The 17,973-nt window shown below is 45.4% G+C and overlaps 2 protein-coding genes across 4 annotated transcripts in view; both read left to right on the forward strand.

Annotated features, from left to right (window-relative positions):
* The window catches only part of MAPKAPK5 (MAPK activated protein kinase 5), a 39,053-nt gene extending 30,222 nt beyond the window's left edge, over positions 1–8,831 (forward strand). For 2 of the 3 annotated variants that reach the window (XM_062182752.1, XM_062182753.1), the window contains 5 exons: positions 246–366; positions 5,194–5,324; positions 5,636–5,751; positions 6,736–6,840; positions 8,392–8,831. In XM_062182752.1, coding sequence (XP_062038736.1) covers positions 246–366; positions 5,194–5,324; positions 5,636–5,751; positions 6,736–6,840; positions 8,392–8,486 — 568 coding nt within the window. In that variant the 3' untranslated portion in view covers positions 8,487–8,831. Of the gene's footprint in view, positions 1–245; positions 367–5,193; positions 5,325–5,635; positions 5,758–6,735; positions 6,841–8,391 lie in introns of all 3 variants that reach the window. The other variant, XM_062182751.1, reaches the window with a different exon arrangement.
* A 5,967-nt stretch (positions 8,832–14,798) lies between these two features.
* Positions 14,799–17,627, forward strand: LOC133752347 (disintegrin and metalloproteinase domain-containing protein 1a-like). The gene has a single exon (XM_062182841.1). It carries the CDS (start codon positions 14,799–14,801, stop codon positions 17,625–17,627), a length of 2,829 nt encoding a protein of 942 aa, XP_062038825.1.
* The last annotated feature ends 346 nt before the right edge of the window (positions 17,628–17,973 follow it).

Genomic DNA, 17,973 nt, shown 5'->3' on the forward strand with positions numbered 1-17,973 from the left:
TTAAGCCTTTTCCTACAATGTTTTTCTGCTTTGTCAGTCTAGAAAGGACCACTTCAAGTCACTGTACCATACAACAGGTGGCTGGGGATTGGAATTCCACCCCCGCCTGCAGGTGCAAAGCATGCTTCTGCGAGAGTTGGTAGAAAGTCAGAATAAGTCAGAGTGTTGAGAGCCAGACCCAGGAACTTCCTATGGCTTTTTGGGAGCAAATGAGTATGGCAGCACTGTTGGCTTTTTCTACACAGGCTCCTGAAAGTCAAGCCAGAGGAAAGACTCACCATCGAGGGAGTTTTGGACCACCCTTGGCTCAACTCCACTGAAGCCCTGGATAATGTGCTACCGTCTGCTCAACTGATGATGGATAAGGTTTTGAATAATGCTTATTTTGTTGCCTGAAAAGGCTGTGTTGAAAAGGAATGCTGGGGCCAGACTCAGTAAGGTGTTAAAGGCAAAACAAAGGACCACAAGCAGTTTTTCCCAGAGAAACATCTCTGGTTTCCTGAAAATTAGAATGTGAATAAAGGACTTCTCTCCATGAAAGACCAGGTCAAGGCCCAATAAATATACACTAAGGGAACACTCAAAAGAATATCCTCCATATTTGTACTATGGATTTGGGGATGCAGAGAAGTATAATATACCCTTCCATCACCAAGGGATTTAAACAAGACTAGTTGGGAAGGCAAGGCCAATAACCACGAACAGAGGAAACACCAACAGGCATTGGAATCTCATGTTACATTTTCTGTGACTGCTATGGGAATTTGGAAAAAGAGAACATCTTTGAAGAGGTGTCATTTGCCCAAAGAGAAAGCAAAGCACCTCACATTCATTAACTCTTTACTATAGCAGCTTCTGAGCTCTTTCAAAACAAGTTTAAGCATAAGCTGTCCTTGAAGAATTTGAGTGGATGGTGTTAAGTGCCCAAGCATGGGGAACTACAGGAGTGAAAAATTCGGAGACTGTTGTACATTGGTGGGAAAGACAACCTGGCCTCACTAATGAATGTTGGTGAGGTAGGTGTGGCAGGACCAGCCTCTGCAAATTGACCAAAGGCTTTAAGTCTTAGTGGGATGTAACTGAGAGGCCACGGTAGATTAAAAATTTTTTTTAATATTTTCTTTTAACTGGTACATAAAATTTTACATATTTATGGAGTATCATGTGATGTTTCTGTACATGTATACATTGTGTAATGTCCAATCAGGACAAACACATATAGCTTCTCTAACATTTAACATTTTATGGTAAAAACATGGGGGCCAGCACTGTGGCACAGCAGGATAAGCTGCTGTATGCAGCACTGGCATCCTTTATGAGCACTGGTTCAAGCCTTAGCTGCTCCACTTCTGATCTGGCTCCCTGCTAATGCTTCTAGGAAAGAAGCAGAAGATGGCCCACGTGCTTCAGTCCTCGCACCCATGTGGGATACCCAGAGGAAGCTCCTGACATCACCTGATCCAGCTTGGCTGTTGCAGCCATTTGAGGAGTGAACCAGAGGGTAGAAGATTGATCAGTCTTTGTCTTTCCCTCTCTCTTTCTGCAACTCTGACTTTCAAATAAACAAATAAATCTTTTTAACAAAAAAAGTCATTTTTAAGATTTATTTGAAAGGGAGAATTAGAGAGGAAGAGGGAGAGATCAGTCTTCCACCTGCTGGTTCACTGCCCAGATGGTCGCAATGGCTAGGGCTGGGCCAGGCAAAAGCCAGGAGTGCACATCTCTATCTAGGTCTCCTATGTGGGTGGCAGTGGCCCAAGCACTTGGGCCATATTCTGTCAGCTACCTTTCCTAGCACATTAGCAGGGAGCTGGATTGGAAGTAGAGCAGTCAGAACGCAAACCTGCATTCATATGGGATGTTGGTGTCACAGTCAATGGCTTAACCCACCCCGCCACAATGTGGGTCCCTCATGATAGATTTTTGAGAAGAACTTTGCCATTGAGAAGAACTTTAGGGCTAGCCAGCTAGACTTGCAGACTTGTCAACCTAAGATTTCTGCAGTGATCTGGAAGCTAAGGGGTAGCTCTGGGGACAGAGAAGCAGAGATGAATGAATAGCCTCAATATCTTTGAAGAAAAATTTCTACCGTTTTTGTTGGCTGATTAAATATACGGAGACAGCAGGTGGCCTATCAGCTGATACTACTGACAGGAGATCAGGAAGGAAGCTGGTCTGGGGAGAGGGAGACTCAGCAGTGGCAGAGGGACATTCCAGTGAATGAGGTGCAGGCTGTGGGAACAAAGTGCACTTGAGAAGTCAAGGCAGTGAGACAGTCTCGAGCATTACTAGCTTTGAAGGGATGTAGTTCAAGTGTGAATAAGAATAAATGTATGGTAAAAAAAGAATGCTAAGTTTAGCTAGGGCATGGAAAACAGCTGGAAGGAACTGTGTTCTCTGTCACCTCTTTGAATTATCTATGATTGTCTTCTTGGTTTAAATATACTTAGTAGTCTGGAGATGGTGTGGTCATTCCCAAATCTAAATGGATTACACAGATCCTGGTTGTTAGCACATGAGGAGGTGTGGCAGTCCTCAAGATCTTGGAAATCAGGAGATAACATTGCCTTCTGGAGTTACTTAAAAATCAGAATCAAGCCAAATCTGGATATGCAGAATCTTCTTAATGAAAAGGAGTGATTCCCTGGCCTAGAAGATGGGATTCTCATTTCTAAAGACATCATAGCATTAAGATGTGGGTTGGTCATGTTTGGAAATGCAGAAAAATGTCCTCAATACAGATGTTGAATAATACCCATCCGTGCCCTGCCTAGGGACCTGAGCTCATGACATTGAGCTATTTCATCTTTTTGATTGAACCATTATTGATGAGGAGACACATGCTAGGGTATATGAGAGTGTAGCTGGGGCTGGCCATGAGTATAGATGAGTTCAGACTCTTCCTTATCTGATTGACTGCTCAACAAGTGACTACTTTTATAAATTGGTCATCTTTTAAATGTTGGTATAATAATTCAGACTATACTGAGGTATAAAATAAAAAGCAAGAGTTGTCATTTGGCTTAGTGGGTAAGTCAACAGTTCGGAGACCTGCCTCTCAATATTGAAGTGCCTGGGTTGGAGTCTAGTCTCCAGCTTCTGACTCCAGCTTCCTGCTAAGGTGGACCTGGTAGGCATTGGTATTGGCTCAAGTAGATGGGTTCCTGCCACCCACATGGGAGACCTGGGCTGAGTTCCCAGCTCCTCACTGTGTCCCCTTTGGCCACTGCAGATACTGGGGAATGAACCAGCTGATGGGAGCTCTATCTCTGTTCCTTTCAAATACATTTTTAAAAAATGATAGTATAAAAAGTGCTATTTTTAAAAACTTTTTTTTCTTTTTTCTCTTACTTTTCCTTCCTTCTTCGTTTCCTTCCCTCCCTCCCCCTCCCCTTCCTTTCATACAGTAACAGAAAAATAGAGATCTTCCACCTACTGGTTCACTCTCCAAATGCCTGTAACAGTGAAGGCTGGGCCAGGTCTCCATGTGGGTGGCAGGGACCCGAGTATTAAGCCATCATCTGATGCCTTCCCAGAGTGTGCCTTAACAGGACACTGGATCAGGAGCAGAGCTGGAACTTGAACCAGGTGTACCAATACAGGATGTGCCAAACCGCTATGCTAAATGCCTGCCATGAAACATGCTTAAAAAAAAAAAGTAATAAAGTAAAACAAAACAAAACCAGAAGTTCCAATTTATTCCCCTAGTGCAGTCTTTTTTTTTAAATTTTTTAATTTTTTTGACAGGTAGAGTTAGACAGTGAAAGAGAGACAGAGAGAAAGGTCGTCCTTTACCGTTGGTTCACGCCCCAATGGCCGCTGTGGCCGGCGCACCGCGCTGATCCAAAGCCAGGAGCCAGGTGCTTCTCCTGGTCTTCCATGCAGGTGCAGGGCCCAAAGACTTGGGCCATCCTCCACTGCCCTCCCGGGCCACAGCAGAGAGCTGGCCTGGAAGAGGAGCAACCAGAACAGAATCCAGCGCCCCGACCGGGACTAGAACCCTGGGTGCCGGTGCCACAGGCAGAGGATTAGCCTATTGAGGCGTGGCGCCGGCCACCTAGTACAGTCTTTTCCCTCAGATGTCTTGGTGCTTCCTTTCTGATCTTTTTCTGGGGATGCACACACACATACACACACAGTTTATCCTGCTTAAATTTAAAAAATGGGATTGTCTCATTCTTAAAAGCCATTTGACTGATTCTTGGCTCTCCACATTAGTCTGTGCATAGTGACAACACACACTGGCCATCAAGACCAGACTTCGAGAGTGCCAGACTCCATGGCAGTTATATCTCATTGTAACTTCATCAGCTTGTGTATTGATCAGGCTGTGGCCTCAGTTATTGAAGGTCTGCTCCTCAGGCTTGCCCATATTTACCTAGTGATACTGTCGGGTTCTGGGGTGACTGTCCGTGCTGTGAAGGCAGTGACTAAATGCCAGTCTGCAAGGCTTCTCGGGCAGCAGCCGCGCAGCCCTCCTGTTGTGATTATTCTGCCTCTTTCACACTTGCTCTTGTCAGGCACTTTGAGCCTGAGCCTCGTGTGTGTCCTCATCTTTGTGGTTTTTTTGTTTTGTTTTGTTTTTGTTTTTTACTTTTTGACAGGCAGAGGGGACAATGAGAGAGAGAGAGAGACAGAGAGAAAGGTCTTCCTTTTGCCGTTGGTTCACCCTCCAATGGCTGCCGCGGCTGGTGTGCTGCGGCCGGCGCACTGCGCTGTTCCAAAGGCAGGAGCCAGGTGCTTATCCTGGTCTCCCATGTGGGTGCAGGACCCAAGGACTTGGGCTATCCTCCACTGCACTCTCTGGCCACAGCAGAGAGCTGGCCTGGAAGAGGGGCAACCGGGACAGAATCTGGTGCCCCGACCGGGACTAGAACCTGGTGTGCCGGCGCCACTAGGCGGAGGATTAGCCTGTTGAGTCACGGCTCTGGCCTGTGTCCTCATCTTTGTATCTCTCCTTGCCCTGCCGGCGAAGAAGGGCTCTTGGTAGTGCAGCCTCTGGTCTGGTCTGGTGTTCACTGGGCCCTGCTGAGCTACAGGGAAGAGCCCTCTGCCTTACCAAAACTTTGTATACCATCGGCACAAGAGTGAAATTGTCTTCTTAGTACCTTGGGCTTCACCCTCCTGCATTCTTAGACTGGCTTTTTGAGGCTCAGCAATGATGTGAGACACTGATGACAGGTTTGCCCCCAGGCGGTGGTGGCAGGAATCCAGCAGGCTCATGCGGAGCAGTTGGCCAACATGAGGATTCAGGACCTGAAAGTCAGCCTCAAACCCCTGCACTCGGTGAACAACCCCATTCTGAGGAAGAGGAAGCTACTTGGGTAACTGAGTTTATGTCTTCAATTCTTTTTCATGGCTGGCATCGTTGAGTGCTGGGTTCTGAAAGCTCAGCCAGGGGTCTGCTCTTTTTCTGCCTCTTAAGAGGGTGGGGAGAAAAAGTTCTTTAAAATAGCATTATATATCGCTTCTCGGCCTTTTGGCTAAGATCAAGTGTAAAATAGCATTATAATATGGACATAGTTTACAGTTATGTGTCTGAAAAATCTCTTATCTTACATTAACACTTAGTATCCATTCAGAGTTGGGTTCTGGGGTCTCACTTTGTTATTACCTCTCGCCCAAACTTTGAAAGCACCAAGCCAAAGGATGGTGTTTATATCCACGACCAAGAGAATGGCGCTGAAGACTCAAATGTTGCCTTGGAGAAGCTCCGAGATGTGATTGCCCAGTGTATTCTCCCACAGGCTGGTAAAGGTCATGCCATTTACTAATGCTCTGAGTGTGCGTGTGTGCGCATGTGTGCATACACATAGAAGCCATGTTTTAAGCTGGGTTGTCTGTCCATCTTTGTCTTTTAAGAAAATAAGTACACTGTATAAATTGGTGTGTACCTGCGAAAGAGTGGACAGTGGGAATTCAGAAATGTGATAAGTTCGATGCCTTGGTTTTCTGTGATAGTTCTGGTTTAGGCTGAATTGCCAGTCAGGCACTGCATGTAATTTTGTGTGTTCTTAGTTTGACACTAAGGGCACAGGGTAGGGGTGGAGAATGGAAAATATGGTGAGGGTCAGCATCAAGGAGTAGGCTATCAGGTGTCATCCCGGACCCCTTGGAGGACGAGGCTTCCACCAGCTTATGAGTGTGAGGAGGACACCTCCTTGGCTTAGATTTGGCCCCTGTGCACTTGTCATGGGCAGTGACTCACACACGCCTCCTTTGGGGCGAGAGCTTTCTTTCAGTGTGTTCTGTCTCTGCCCAATGGGGCACAACAGGCTTTTCTTAGCAGATGAATGAGGCCAGAAAATGTTGGGCTGTTCTTCCTAGAATTCTCATGTGTTAAGAAAATTCATATAGTGTACCTTAGCGAGCCTTCTAAAGTAAGAAATGAATTTAGGAGAATGAGTTTAGCCTACTCAGTCTTGTTTGCCCTCCTTCTCTTGGTCCAGTAGTTTTCTCAGCCATAGTGTCTGTCACTCCCTATTTGCCATTCTCCAGTACTGAGACTCTGGGACCGCCAGGGGATTTGTGTCACGCTATCAGAGTAGTAGTGGTCAATTCCAGAAGAGGCCTTCATGTAATGTAGGAACTGTCAGTAAAGCCAGTGTCTGGTGAAGTTTTGGAGATTTCATCACCATTGCTCAAACGGTTGGATATCAAGTCCTTCCATCTCTGACACTAAAATCCCATGGTGCTGCAGGACAAATGCAACTTCCTCTTCATCCTTACCAACAGGAGAGAATGAAGATGAGAAGCTGAATGAAGTAATGCAGGAAGCTTGGAAGTATAACCGGGAGTGCAAGCTCCTGAGAGACAGTCTGCAGAGCTTCAGCTGGAATGGTAGGAGCCTTAATCCCTCTTTTCCTCAGGAATGCTGCAGAATGATTGTGTTTAGAATATGTGGGATCTCTTTTGGGGCCTCTGGGGCTGTTTTCAGGTAAAACGAGGCAGAAGAGTGACTGCAGTATTAATGGGGTAGGGTTCAACCCGACATTAATTGCCCACACATATCTGGACATCTGGTCTTTTCCAAATGAAAACCACCTGGGGGAAAGAAGAAAAAAAGGCACGAAAGACAAACAACCCAGATCTCAGAACTTCTCCCATATGCCAGGGCTCTTCACGAGGTCATTAAATGAGCAGCACATGCCAGAAGGGGAAGAGAAGCCAGGGAGTCCACTCTGCTGATCGGCCTTTCTCAGAGAAGGGCCGTTTCACTGAACATCTTCCCACATGGGCTGCTACTTGAATTCTCCCTCCCAGGCAATCAATATAGAAATACATTTTCTTCCTTTTTTTAATTAGCATTTTTTGAACTGATTTTTATATTGTCATTCCAGTTTAGTGGCCTATATTAAGCTCCAGGATGCTCAGGGAAGGGAGCAAACTCTGACTTCAGGCCTGCCTTGGACATTCCATAAGAAATCCAAAGTGCTAGCCTACTCATTCCCTTACTTGGAAAAGATTAGTACAAAGTGTACACTCTGAGTTTTCCTGAAGTGAGCCCTCCCCTGTAAGCAGCACATAGATCATGCAGTGGAACACACACTCTCTTCATTTCTTCTCTCCCTCTACTCAGGGGAAGTCACAGTCCTGATTTCTAGCATTACAGATTAGTTTGCCGGGTTTTGTATTTTATGTAAATAGAATCAGACAAGGCTGTTCTTTGATGTCTGGCTCTTTTAGTCAACATTACATTTCTGAGACCCATCCATGTTGTTTTGTGTAGCAAATCTTTCATATTCATTGTCTGAAAATACTACATAGATCCATAAACGACTGAATGGACATTAGTGTTGTTTCCAAGGTTTTAATAATTAAGGGCTGCTCTGAACACTCTTGTGTGTCTTTTGATGAGCATGTTGATGAACTCATTTCTCTTACATATCCAGGACTGGAATTGATAGCTTATACAGTTTATGTTTAGCTTTTGAGGGTACTACATCAGTTTTCCAAAGTGATTATATGAGTTTATAAACCCCCACTAGCAGTGTTTGAGAGTTCTGGTTACTCTATATCCACGCCAACTCTTGCTATTGTCTTTTTGAATTTTAGTCACTCTGACTAGTATGAAGTAGTATTAGAGTGTGTTTTAATTTGCATTATCCAACCATTTAGATTTCTTTGAAGTGCCCATTTAAATCTTTTGTGTTCTAGGTGTGAGTCTTTTGTTGGATATGCAAAGATCTCTCTTTCTGGTTTGTGTGTTACTGGAGTGAACGGTTAGGTTAATGGAACTATTCAATTGTAACCTAAAAAATGGGAGGTTTAAACTGCTTTTGATCAGTGGTGGGGATGGTTATTCCACTGGTGAGGGTGAATTTGACACTGGAAAGGTATCCCTGTCAGGACTCAGTTTGAAAATTAACCTTGCTCTTTCTTGGGTTTCAGGTCGTGGATTCACAGATAAAGTAGATCGACTAAAACTGGCAGAAATTGTGAAACAAGTGATAGAAGAGCAAACCACGTCCCATGAATCCCAATAATGACAGCTTCAAATTTTGTTTTTTAACATTTTGAAAAATTATTCTTTAATGTATAATGTAATTTTTAATGTAAATTAATAAATCATTATTTCACTTCCACATTGCTTAAAGTTGCTATATAGATTTAGATATAAGATTTACTAATAGTAATTATTTGTTTTTAAGAGAAGCTCCATTCCTAGAGATATATGATTACTTTAGGACTCTTTAGTCATATATTTGTAAGATGATAGATGATATTCTCAGACAAGATTTGTTTTATTTGTAATAAAGGATGCAGAAAACCCAGAGGTAGATACAGGACCAATTATACTGAACTTTTTGCTTAGTAAACAGTTGAATCAACTACTATGGAATCTGGTTTCAATTGCTCTGTGTGTTTATTTTCTTCACTATTGGTAGATTACCTCTAGTGCCAAGAAATTTTTATGAATCAAAACTTTTGTGGATGGAGACTGCTAGAATGCACAGGACGCACACTTGGGGCCTGAGGAGCCAACTCCCCTGAGACAAGAGGAAGGAAGCTGAGCCCTCATTTCTCTTGCCCCTAATTCTCTAGAGAACAGGAGGGACATTTCCTTTCTCTGTCCTGTTTGTTAAAAGGGTATTGGTATGTCTTAAATCTAACAGGATTCTCCTTGGAGTTGACTCTATATGTTCAGCCACAGCTTCCCTGTCCCCTCCCTGAGGTTCTCCTTGGTCCTCTCTTGCCCTGTAGCCCTCACCAACCTAATTGCTTCGTATTTGCTTTCCCTGTTCCTCTGGCTGCCTTTTGGGGATGGTCTTCCCAAAAAAGTAACATATAATAGAAACTGGATTAGCATCCAAGATGATCTGGTTTTTTCCCTTAAAGCTGCCCTTTTTCTCTGTAATGTTTCTGATTGGGTTTGTTTTGAAATCCTCTAGGTTATATTTATTTTGTTCCATACCTTGCATTTTCAGAAAGTGTGGTTCTGGCCTAGAGAGCAACTGTGGGAATGAAAATAAGGCTTTTCTAATTTTCTGATGTGCATATGGGCTTCCATAACACACTGTTTCTTATCGTTTTTTTGAAGCAGTTGGTGGGTACCTGTATTGGTAAATAAAAGAGCTAAGAGGCAAACTCACAGAGCAGAGGCAAGGATGAGTAGTCTCTATTATATCCATATTCTCTCCAATCAAAATCATTCTCACAGTTAAACTTATTTTCTAACTCCACTTTGCTGAGTATGTCTTCACAATGGCATTATGTGTGATTAATGGTGGGAATATATCATAAAAGCACAAAGCATCTTTTATGAATTACCTTATTACACTGGTTTCCTTTTATCTTGGAGACTTTGTAATTCAAGATATGTTTTGGGGGCTGGCACTGTGGCACCCTAGGTTAATCCTCTGCCTGTGGCGCCGGCATCCCATATGGGTGCTGGTTCTAGTCCTGGTTGCTCCTCTTCCAGTCCAGCTCTCTGCTGTGGCCTGGGAAAGCAGTAGAGAATGGCCCAAGTGCTCAGGCCCCTGTACCTGCATGGGAGACCAGGAAGAAGCACCTGGCTCCTGGCTTTGGATCGGCGTAGCTCCAGCCTTTGCGGCCATTTGGGGAGTGAACCAACAGAAGACCTTTCTTTCTCTCTCTCTCTCTCTCTCTCTCTCTCTCTCTCTCTCTCTCTCTCCCCCCTGTCTGTAACTCTACCTGTCAAATAAATAAATAAAAAATATTTTAAAAAAAGATATGTTTTGAGATAAGGTTCAAAATTTTAGATGACTGATGCCTATTATAAGTGGAAACCCTGTAAAGAATATTAAATTCTTTTTTAAGATGGCAAAATCTAAGAGTTAGTGGAGTAAAAGCGAAAAAAAATTTTTTTTATCTATTTACTGACAGAAAATCCAGTGGTAAGTTGAATTAAGGGCTGGCTGTTCTATTTTTCAGTGAAATGCAATCTTTTTTTAAGAAAAGATAGATTTCATTTACTGGAAAGGCAGAAATAGAGGAAGGGAGGGGGAGAGAGAGAGAGAGCGAGCTTCTACCCAGCGGTTCACTCCTCAAATGGTTGCAATGGCCAAGGCTAAGCCAAAGCCAGGAGCCAGGAGTTTCATCTGGATCTTCCACATGGATGCAGGGGCCCAAAGACTTGGGCCATCTTCCCCTGCTTTCCCAGATGCAGTAGCAGGGAGCTACTGGGAATGGGATGCCAGCATTGCAGGTCGCTGTTTAACCCACTGTGCCATAGCACTGGCCCTGTAAGGATAATTCTTGTATAGTAGCAAGTTAGTTTCCAGTTTTTCTACATGATTTGCTAACCTTCTACTTTTTAAAACTTGTCATTCAGATTCCTTTAGACTTTGCTATATCAAGTCTGAGATAGAACAACTTGTGTGTCTTTTTGATATATTATATGAGCAAAGGAGAATGCCTATCATTAATTAGTTGTTGGAAGGACATAGATAGGGAAATTTGATTTCTTTAAAAAATTATTTATTTTAAAGGTATAGTAAAAGAGAGAGAGAGAGAGATTCGCTGGTTAACTCTCCAAATGGCCAGGCCTGGGCAAAGATGAAGTCAGGAGCCATCTGGGTCTCCCACGTGAGTGGCAGACACCCAAGCACTTGGGCATCTTCCACTACATTCCCAAGCATGTTAACAGAGAGTTGGATCAGAAACAGAGAAGCCAGGACATGAACCAGTGCACACATGGGATGCTGCCATTGCAGGTGGCCCCCCAAAAAACTTTTTAGAAAGAGTGTATGTCTGTTGTATTAACTGTGAAAGCACAAGTTGAGGAATAGTATCTAATGTTGGTCAAAGGAGTCAACAGATTCAAATCAGATCTTGTGTGGTATGTATGTGCACAATTTTGAGAGTTGTAAAATTGGATATTTTAATTATATATTTTTACATTTAAAACTGTTCTTTCACTGGTGATTTTTAAAAAAGTTTTATTTATTTATTTGAAAAGAGCTAGAGAGAGAGAAGGGAGATCTTGCATTCGCTGGTTCACTCCCAGGTGGCCACAACTGTCAGGGCTGGGCCAGGCAAAAGAGGAGCCAGGAGCTTCATCTGGGTCTCCCACGTGAGTGCAGGCCCAGACTCTTGGGCCGTCTGCTGCTTCTCCAGGTGCATCAGCAGGGAGGTGGAGCAGCCAGGACACAAACTGTAACCACATGGGGTGCTGTTGTCTCAGGCGGCAGCTTTACTCGCTCAGGACCCCCATTCACGATTATTGATTTGTATCTCACCGAATGATTTTCCCTAATTTGCTCTCTTTGTTTTGGTTAGGACACTAGGAAACACCCTAAAATCTTTGTTACTTTGCAAAATAAATAATTTTGAGAGCCTTTGCTCTTACATAAAATACAGAAAGAAAAGAAAACCAGCTGGTGTAAACTTTTTTATTGCTATAGATTTTTCTAAAAGGATTTATGAAAGTTTGAATTTTCTTGCTGTTAACTGTATATTTTATCATGTGTATTAGGAATTAAATATTAAGAATACATGATGATGTAATCTGCTTGCCTGCTGATTTCTGAGATCTTATGGTACTATACTGATCGTTTCTGAATAAAATAGGGCATTTCCCCATTTTTGATAGTTATCTGTAGTTATACCTTTTTTTTTTTTTTTTTTTAAGCCAGGCAGAGTTAGTGAAAGAGAGAGAGACAGAGAGAAAGGTCTTCCTTTTTCCATTGGTTCACCCCCCAAGTGGCCGCTGTGGCTGGTGCATTGCGGCCGGCGCACTGCACCGATATGAAGCCAAGAGCCAGGTGCTTCCTCTTGGTTTCCCACGCAGGTGCAGGGCCCAAGGACCTGGGCCATCCTCCACTGCCCTCCCTGGCCACAGCAGAGAGCTGGACTGGAAGAGAAGCAACCGGGACAGAATCCAGTGCCCCAACCAGGACTAGAACCCGGGGTGCCGGTGCCGCGGGCGGAGGATTAGCCTATTGAGCCGTGGTGCCAGCCTAAACCTTATATTTTAAAAGTTAGATGCTGGGGCTGGCACTGTGGTGTGGCACTTGTACAGACACACAAGATCTGATTTAAATCTATTGACTTCTTTGACCAACATTTAGATACTATTCCTCAACTTATGCTTTCACAAATTAATACAAGGAACATACTCTTTTTTTTTTTTTTTTAAGATTTATTTATTTATTTGAGAGTCAGAGTTACACAGAGAAGAAAGAGCGAATCTTCCACCTGCTGGTTCACTCCCCAATTGACAGCAACAGCCAGAGCTGCACCGAACCAAAGCCAGGAGCCAGGAGCTTCTTCGGGGTCTACCACATGGGTGCAGGGGCCCAAGGACTTGGGCCATCTTCTGCTACTTTCCCAAGCCATATCAGAGAGCTGGATGGGAAGTGGAGCAGCTGGGTCTTTAACTGGTGCCTATATGAGATGCTGGCGCTTCAAGCCAGGGCATTACCCTGCTGCGCCACAGCGCTGGCCCTGGAACATACACTACATTTTTGGGGGGGCTGGCAGTGTGGCACAGCGGGTTAACACCCTGGCCTGAAGCACCAGCATCACCTATGGGCGCTGGTTCGAGACCCAGCTGCTCTACTTCCGATCCAGTTCCCCACTATGGCCTGGGAAAGCAGGAGCAGATGGCCCAATAGGAGACACGGAAGAGGCTTCTGGCTCCTGGCTTCGGATCAGCACAGCTCCGGCTGTTGCGGCCAATTGGGGAGTGAACCATCGGGTGGAAGACTTACTTTCTCTCTCTCTCTCTCTCTCTCTCTCTCTCTCTCCTCTCTCTGTGTAACTCTGCCTTTCAAATAAATAAATATTAAAAAGAAAAAAGATGTTCTATGTGCTTGGACCCCTGCACCCATGTGGGAGACTAGGAGTTTCAGGCTTCTGGCTTTGGCCTGAGCCGGCCCACTATTGAGGACATTCAGCCACTGAAGACATTCAAGTAGTGGACAAAACGGATGGAAGATCTCTCTCTGTCTTTCCCTCTCCCTGTAATTCTGACTTTCAAATAAATAAATAAATCTTATATGCTAAAGGGGCCAGCACTGTGGCATAGCAGGTAAAGCTACCACCTGCAGTGCCGGCATCCCATATGGGTGCCAGTTCGAGTCCTGGCTACTCCATTTTTGATCGAGCTCTCTGCCATGGCTTGGGAAAGCAGCAGAAGATGGCCCAAGTCCTTGGGCCCCTGCACCCATGTAGGAGACCCAGAAGAAGCTCTTGGCTCCTGGTTTTGGATCAGCCCATTTGGATCAGCCATTGTGGCCATTTGGGGAGTGAACCAGCATTGCATGGAAGACCTCTCTTTCTGCCTCTGCCTAACTCTGCCTTTCAATAAATAAATCTTAAAAAAAAAAAAAGTTAAATGCTATAAATTTCTGACTTGATGTAAGCTTATTTTTATGCAAGATAAAAGATGTAAAGCCTTGTTTTAGTGCATTTTAGAATGCACAGGATAAAAATTGGGCCAGAAATAGGAAATTTAAGCCCTATTTACCATTTAAATTTATTCTGCTAAATACACCAAGGAAATCTACATCAAAACCAAATCCAAGGGGCCAGTGCTGTGGCATTAGGGGTACTAATCAATATGCTCATGACAATCACACATAATAGGACTACTGAGTTAGCATCTCTAACATATACTATTGGGCAGTGTTATTAACAGAATTTGAGTAAGTGAATTTTGGTGAGTTAAAAAGTAGCAGAACTTGTCCCTCCCTGATGTGTAACCAACTTCAGTGTCTGTGTTGGGGCACAGGGCAGCCACCTCACTTGCCAGATCTAACAGACTGGTCTTTGAGATGCATACACATCTATGATGCCTCACTGAGCAGAAAAGATCAATCTGGATTAATAGGCTCATGTGTTACAGGAGGAGAGTTGGGAAGAGAGGAAATGGGCAATGAAGTATGCCCACCAAAGAGGTCTTTAAGCCCCAGGTCTGGAACGTTCAGTGTTAGCTGAGTAACGGACAACAGGAGGGGAGGGGAGGAGTGTTCCGTGTGGCCCTGTTGAGGAAGGTTTGGAGATTTCGTTTCCTCTCTCAAGGTATCGTCCTATGGATAGAGTCTGCAGTCCTTCATAACACGATGTCAAACGGACTGTAGCCAAAGAAACTGAAGCTGACGGTGCGGGAGGATACCACCAACTACGAATGACCTGAGGGACGACAGAGAGATCAGAAAAACTAAGTATAACCAAATTGAAAAAGAAGGCTGTAAGTCTAAGAAGCAGTCAGTCACCCCTGTTTCTACAGCCAGCCCTGACCTGACACTGATACCTGTCTCTGATCCTGTGTGCCATGCAGAGCTGTTGCTGCTGGACAGAGGTCCTGCATCACCAACAGATTTACTAGGGCCATGCTGGCGACAGCCTCAGCCAGAGTATCCTCCTCCTCCCTGTATTCCCTCTGGCAACCCCACATGGTTTTGAATGAGGCTACAAGAGCGCCTCAATCTTGGGTTCCCCAGATGAATGGTCTGAGGCTGGGACTAGTGCCAGGTCTTCCACGTGTCAGACTGGGGACCATGTTGCTCTGGGGGATGATTTTTCTCCCAAGCATATACATGGAATTGGTACATTATGCTTCTTACGAAAAGGTCATCCCTGAGAGTCTGACAGTTGAGGGAAGTGAAAAACCTGGAGAAAAGGCATCCTACATACTATTCACGCAAGGCCAGAAGCAGCTGGTTCACCTACATGTGAAGAGAGACTATTTTGTGAATGATTTTCCAGTCTACAGCTATCACAACGGGGTGCTAGGGCAAGAAATGCTTTTCATCTCACGCAACTGCTACTATGAAGGCTACATAGATGGGGTGCCAGGTTCTTTTGTTTCTGTCAACACCTGCTCGGGCCTCAGGGGCATTCTGGTTAAGGGGGAAACATCCTATAGCATTGAGCCCATTCTCCCTTCCAAACGATTTGAACATGCGTTGTACACGATGGCACACGGAGCTCACGTCTCCTGTAGTGTCACTTCCAAAGGCGGCCAAGGGATGTCCACCAGCCGGCAACAGGGAAGCAGGAAGCTTCACAACCCACAGGCGCTGTCCTACTTGTGGTCACACACCAAGTATGTGGAGATGTTTGTAGTGGTCGACAACCAGCGGTTCCAGATGTGGGGCCGTAACGTCAGTGAGACGGTTCAGAGGGTCATGGACATCATTGCTCTGGTCAACAGCTTCACGAGGGGAATAAACACAGAGGTGGTACTGGCTGGAATGGAGATCTGGACTGAGGGGGACCTGACAGAGGTTGCAGCGGACTTACAAGTGACACTCAGGAACTTCAACAGCTGGAGACGAGAGAAGCTCGTCCACCGCGTGAGGCATGATGTTGCTCACATGATTGTCGGCCGTCATCCTGGAGAGAACACGGGCCAGGCATTTCTCAACGGCGCCTGCTCGAGCGGTTTTGCGGCAGCTGTGGAGTCCTTCCATCACGAAGATGTCCTCCTGTTTGCAGCGCTCATGGCCCATGAGCTCGGGCACAACCTGGGTATTCAGCATGACCACTCGGCCTGCACTTGTAAAAATCAGCCCTTCTGTCTCATGGGTGAGAATATCACTAAAGAGAGTAGCTTCAGTAACTGCAGTTCTGACGACTTCTATCGCTTCCTTCGTGAACACCGAGGAGCCTGCCTATTTAACAAGCCATGGCACAGAAGCCGCATGCGCAGGGTTTCCCGCTGTGGAAATGGTGTGGTAGAGACACCAGAGCAGTGTGACTGTGGCTCTGACTGTGCACTTGACCCATGCTGTGATTCAACGTGTAGACTCAAAGACAATGCACAGTGTGGTTATGGACTCTGCTGCTTCCGCTGCAAGTACAGAAGAAAGGGGTTTTTATGTCGCTCTATCCAGGGTAATTGTGACCTCCCGGAGTATTGTAGTGGTAGGTCTGCCAACTGCCCTCCAGACGCCTACAAGCAAGATGGCACACCGTGTGACAGAATTTACCGCTGCCTTGGAGGGCAGTGTATGAATCCTGATAAGCAATGCTCGAATATATACGGAATACCTGCAAGATCTGCCCCAGAAGAATGTTACGTTTCAATGAACAGCAAAGGGGACAGGTTTGGAAACTGTGGCAGTCTAACTGCACTTCAATCAGCATATGTTCCATGTGCAGATGAAAATATATTTTGTGGGAAACTTATATGTACCGAAGTTAAGCTCTTACCACAAATACTACCCCAGCACACAGTGATCCAAGTTGCTTATGAAGATGACTGGTGCTGGAGCATTGATAGCAATAGCGGTAGCTCTGATTATGGAGATGTGCAGAGCAACACTTACTGTGCCCTAAATAAAGTCTGCAGGGATCACTCCTGCATTGTTTACCAGGCACCCAACTCTGACTGCCAAGCAGATGAAATGTGTTATGGGAAAGGAGTTTGCAACAATTTCAGGCACTGCCATTGTGACAGTGGCTATGCCCCTCCTGACTGCAGAAATCCAGGAACTGGAGGTAGTGTGGACAGTGGACCCCCTGGCAAGCCATATAATAGAAATATAAGTTCAAGTACAAATAGCAGTCGTATCGTAAGAAAGAAAAAACCTAATAACCTGAATGTGTTATTTTTTGTAGTCCCTATATTTCTTATAATAGTATTGTGTGTTTTAATTATACTTTCCTACCTCTGGACTGAAGTCAAGTCAGTAGTTGTATCAATAGCGGACTCAAAAGAGGAATCAGAGGAGACCTCAGAAGAGCTCCCCTCAGAGGAGTCAGTGGAGGCCCCACCACCAGAGCAACCTGCTCAACAACAGGCCCCGGAACAGCAAGAGGCCCCCCAAGCGAGGGAGGCCCCACCACCAGAGGCAGCCAGACCCGCAGAGGCGCCCCCACCTCCAGAGCAGGCCCCACCACCACAGCAGGCCCCACCACCAGAGGCACCCAAACCCGCAGAGGCACCCCCACCTCCAGAGGCGGCCCCACCACCACAGGCACCCCCACCTCCAGAGGCGGCCCCACCACCACAGGCGCCCCCACCTCCAGAGGCGGCCCCACCACCACAGGCGCCCCCACCTCCAGAGGCGGCCCCACCGCCACAGGCACCCCCACCGCCAGAGGCGCCCCCACCTCCAGAGGCGGCCCCACCGCCAGAGGCGCCCCCACCTCCAGAGGCACCCCCACCGCCAGAGGCGCCCCCACCTCCAGAGGCGCCCCCACCACCACAGTAGTCCTCATCACCAGAAACTCCAGAAGAGTCTGCACCCAAAGAGGAAGCAGGTGAAGGCCATGAAAAACCAGCAGAAATTCAGTGGAGGATGAAAAATACATTAAACTCGTCCATCACTGAGTGGGAATGAAAAGCTTCAAGAAGCAAAAGTGAAATGAGAATTGATGACTGCAGTGGCTCTGACTGGACTCTATATCTGCAGAAAGATTCAAATACGGGAGATTATCCCACATTTAATATTCATTTTAGTAAAGAGGTTATATTTCATGTATGAAATTGTACATAAAATATTCTGTACTTTGGCTTTTTCACATTTCATGAAACAATTTTATTCTTTTCATGAATTC

This window comes from Lepus europaeus, chromosome 23 (assembly GCF_033115175.1).
Source record: "Lepus europaeus isolate LE1 chromosome 23, mLepTim1.pri, whole genome shotgun sequence".
Taxonomy (NCBI): domain Eukaryota; kingdom Metazoa; phylum Chordata; class Mammalia; order Lagomorpha; family Leporidae; genus Lepus; species Lepus europaeus.

Excerpts from the sequence above, each read along its gene's own strand:
- LOC133752347 (XM_062182841.1), top strand. The coding sequence starts at position 14,799 with ATGCTGGCGACAGCCTCAGCCAGAGTATCCTCCTCCTCCCTGTATTCC.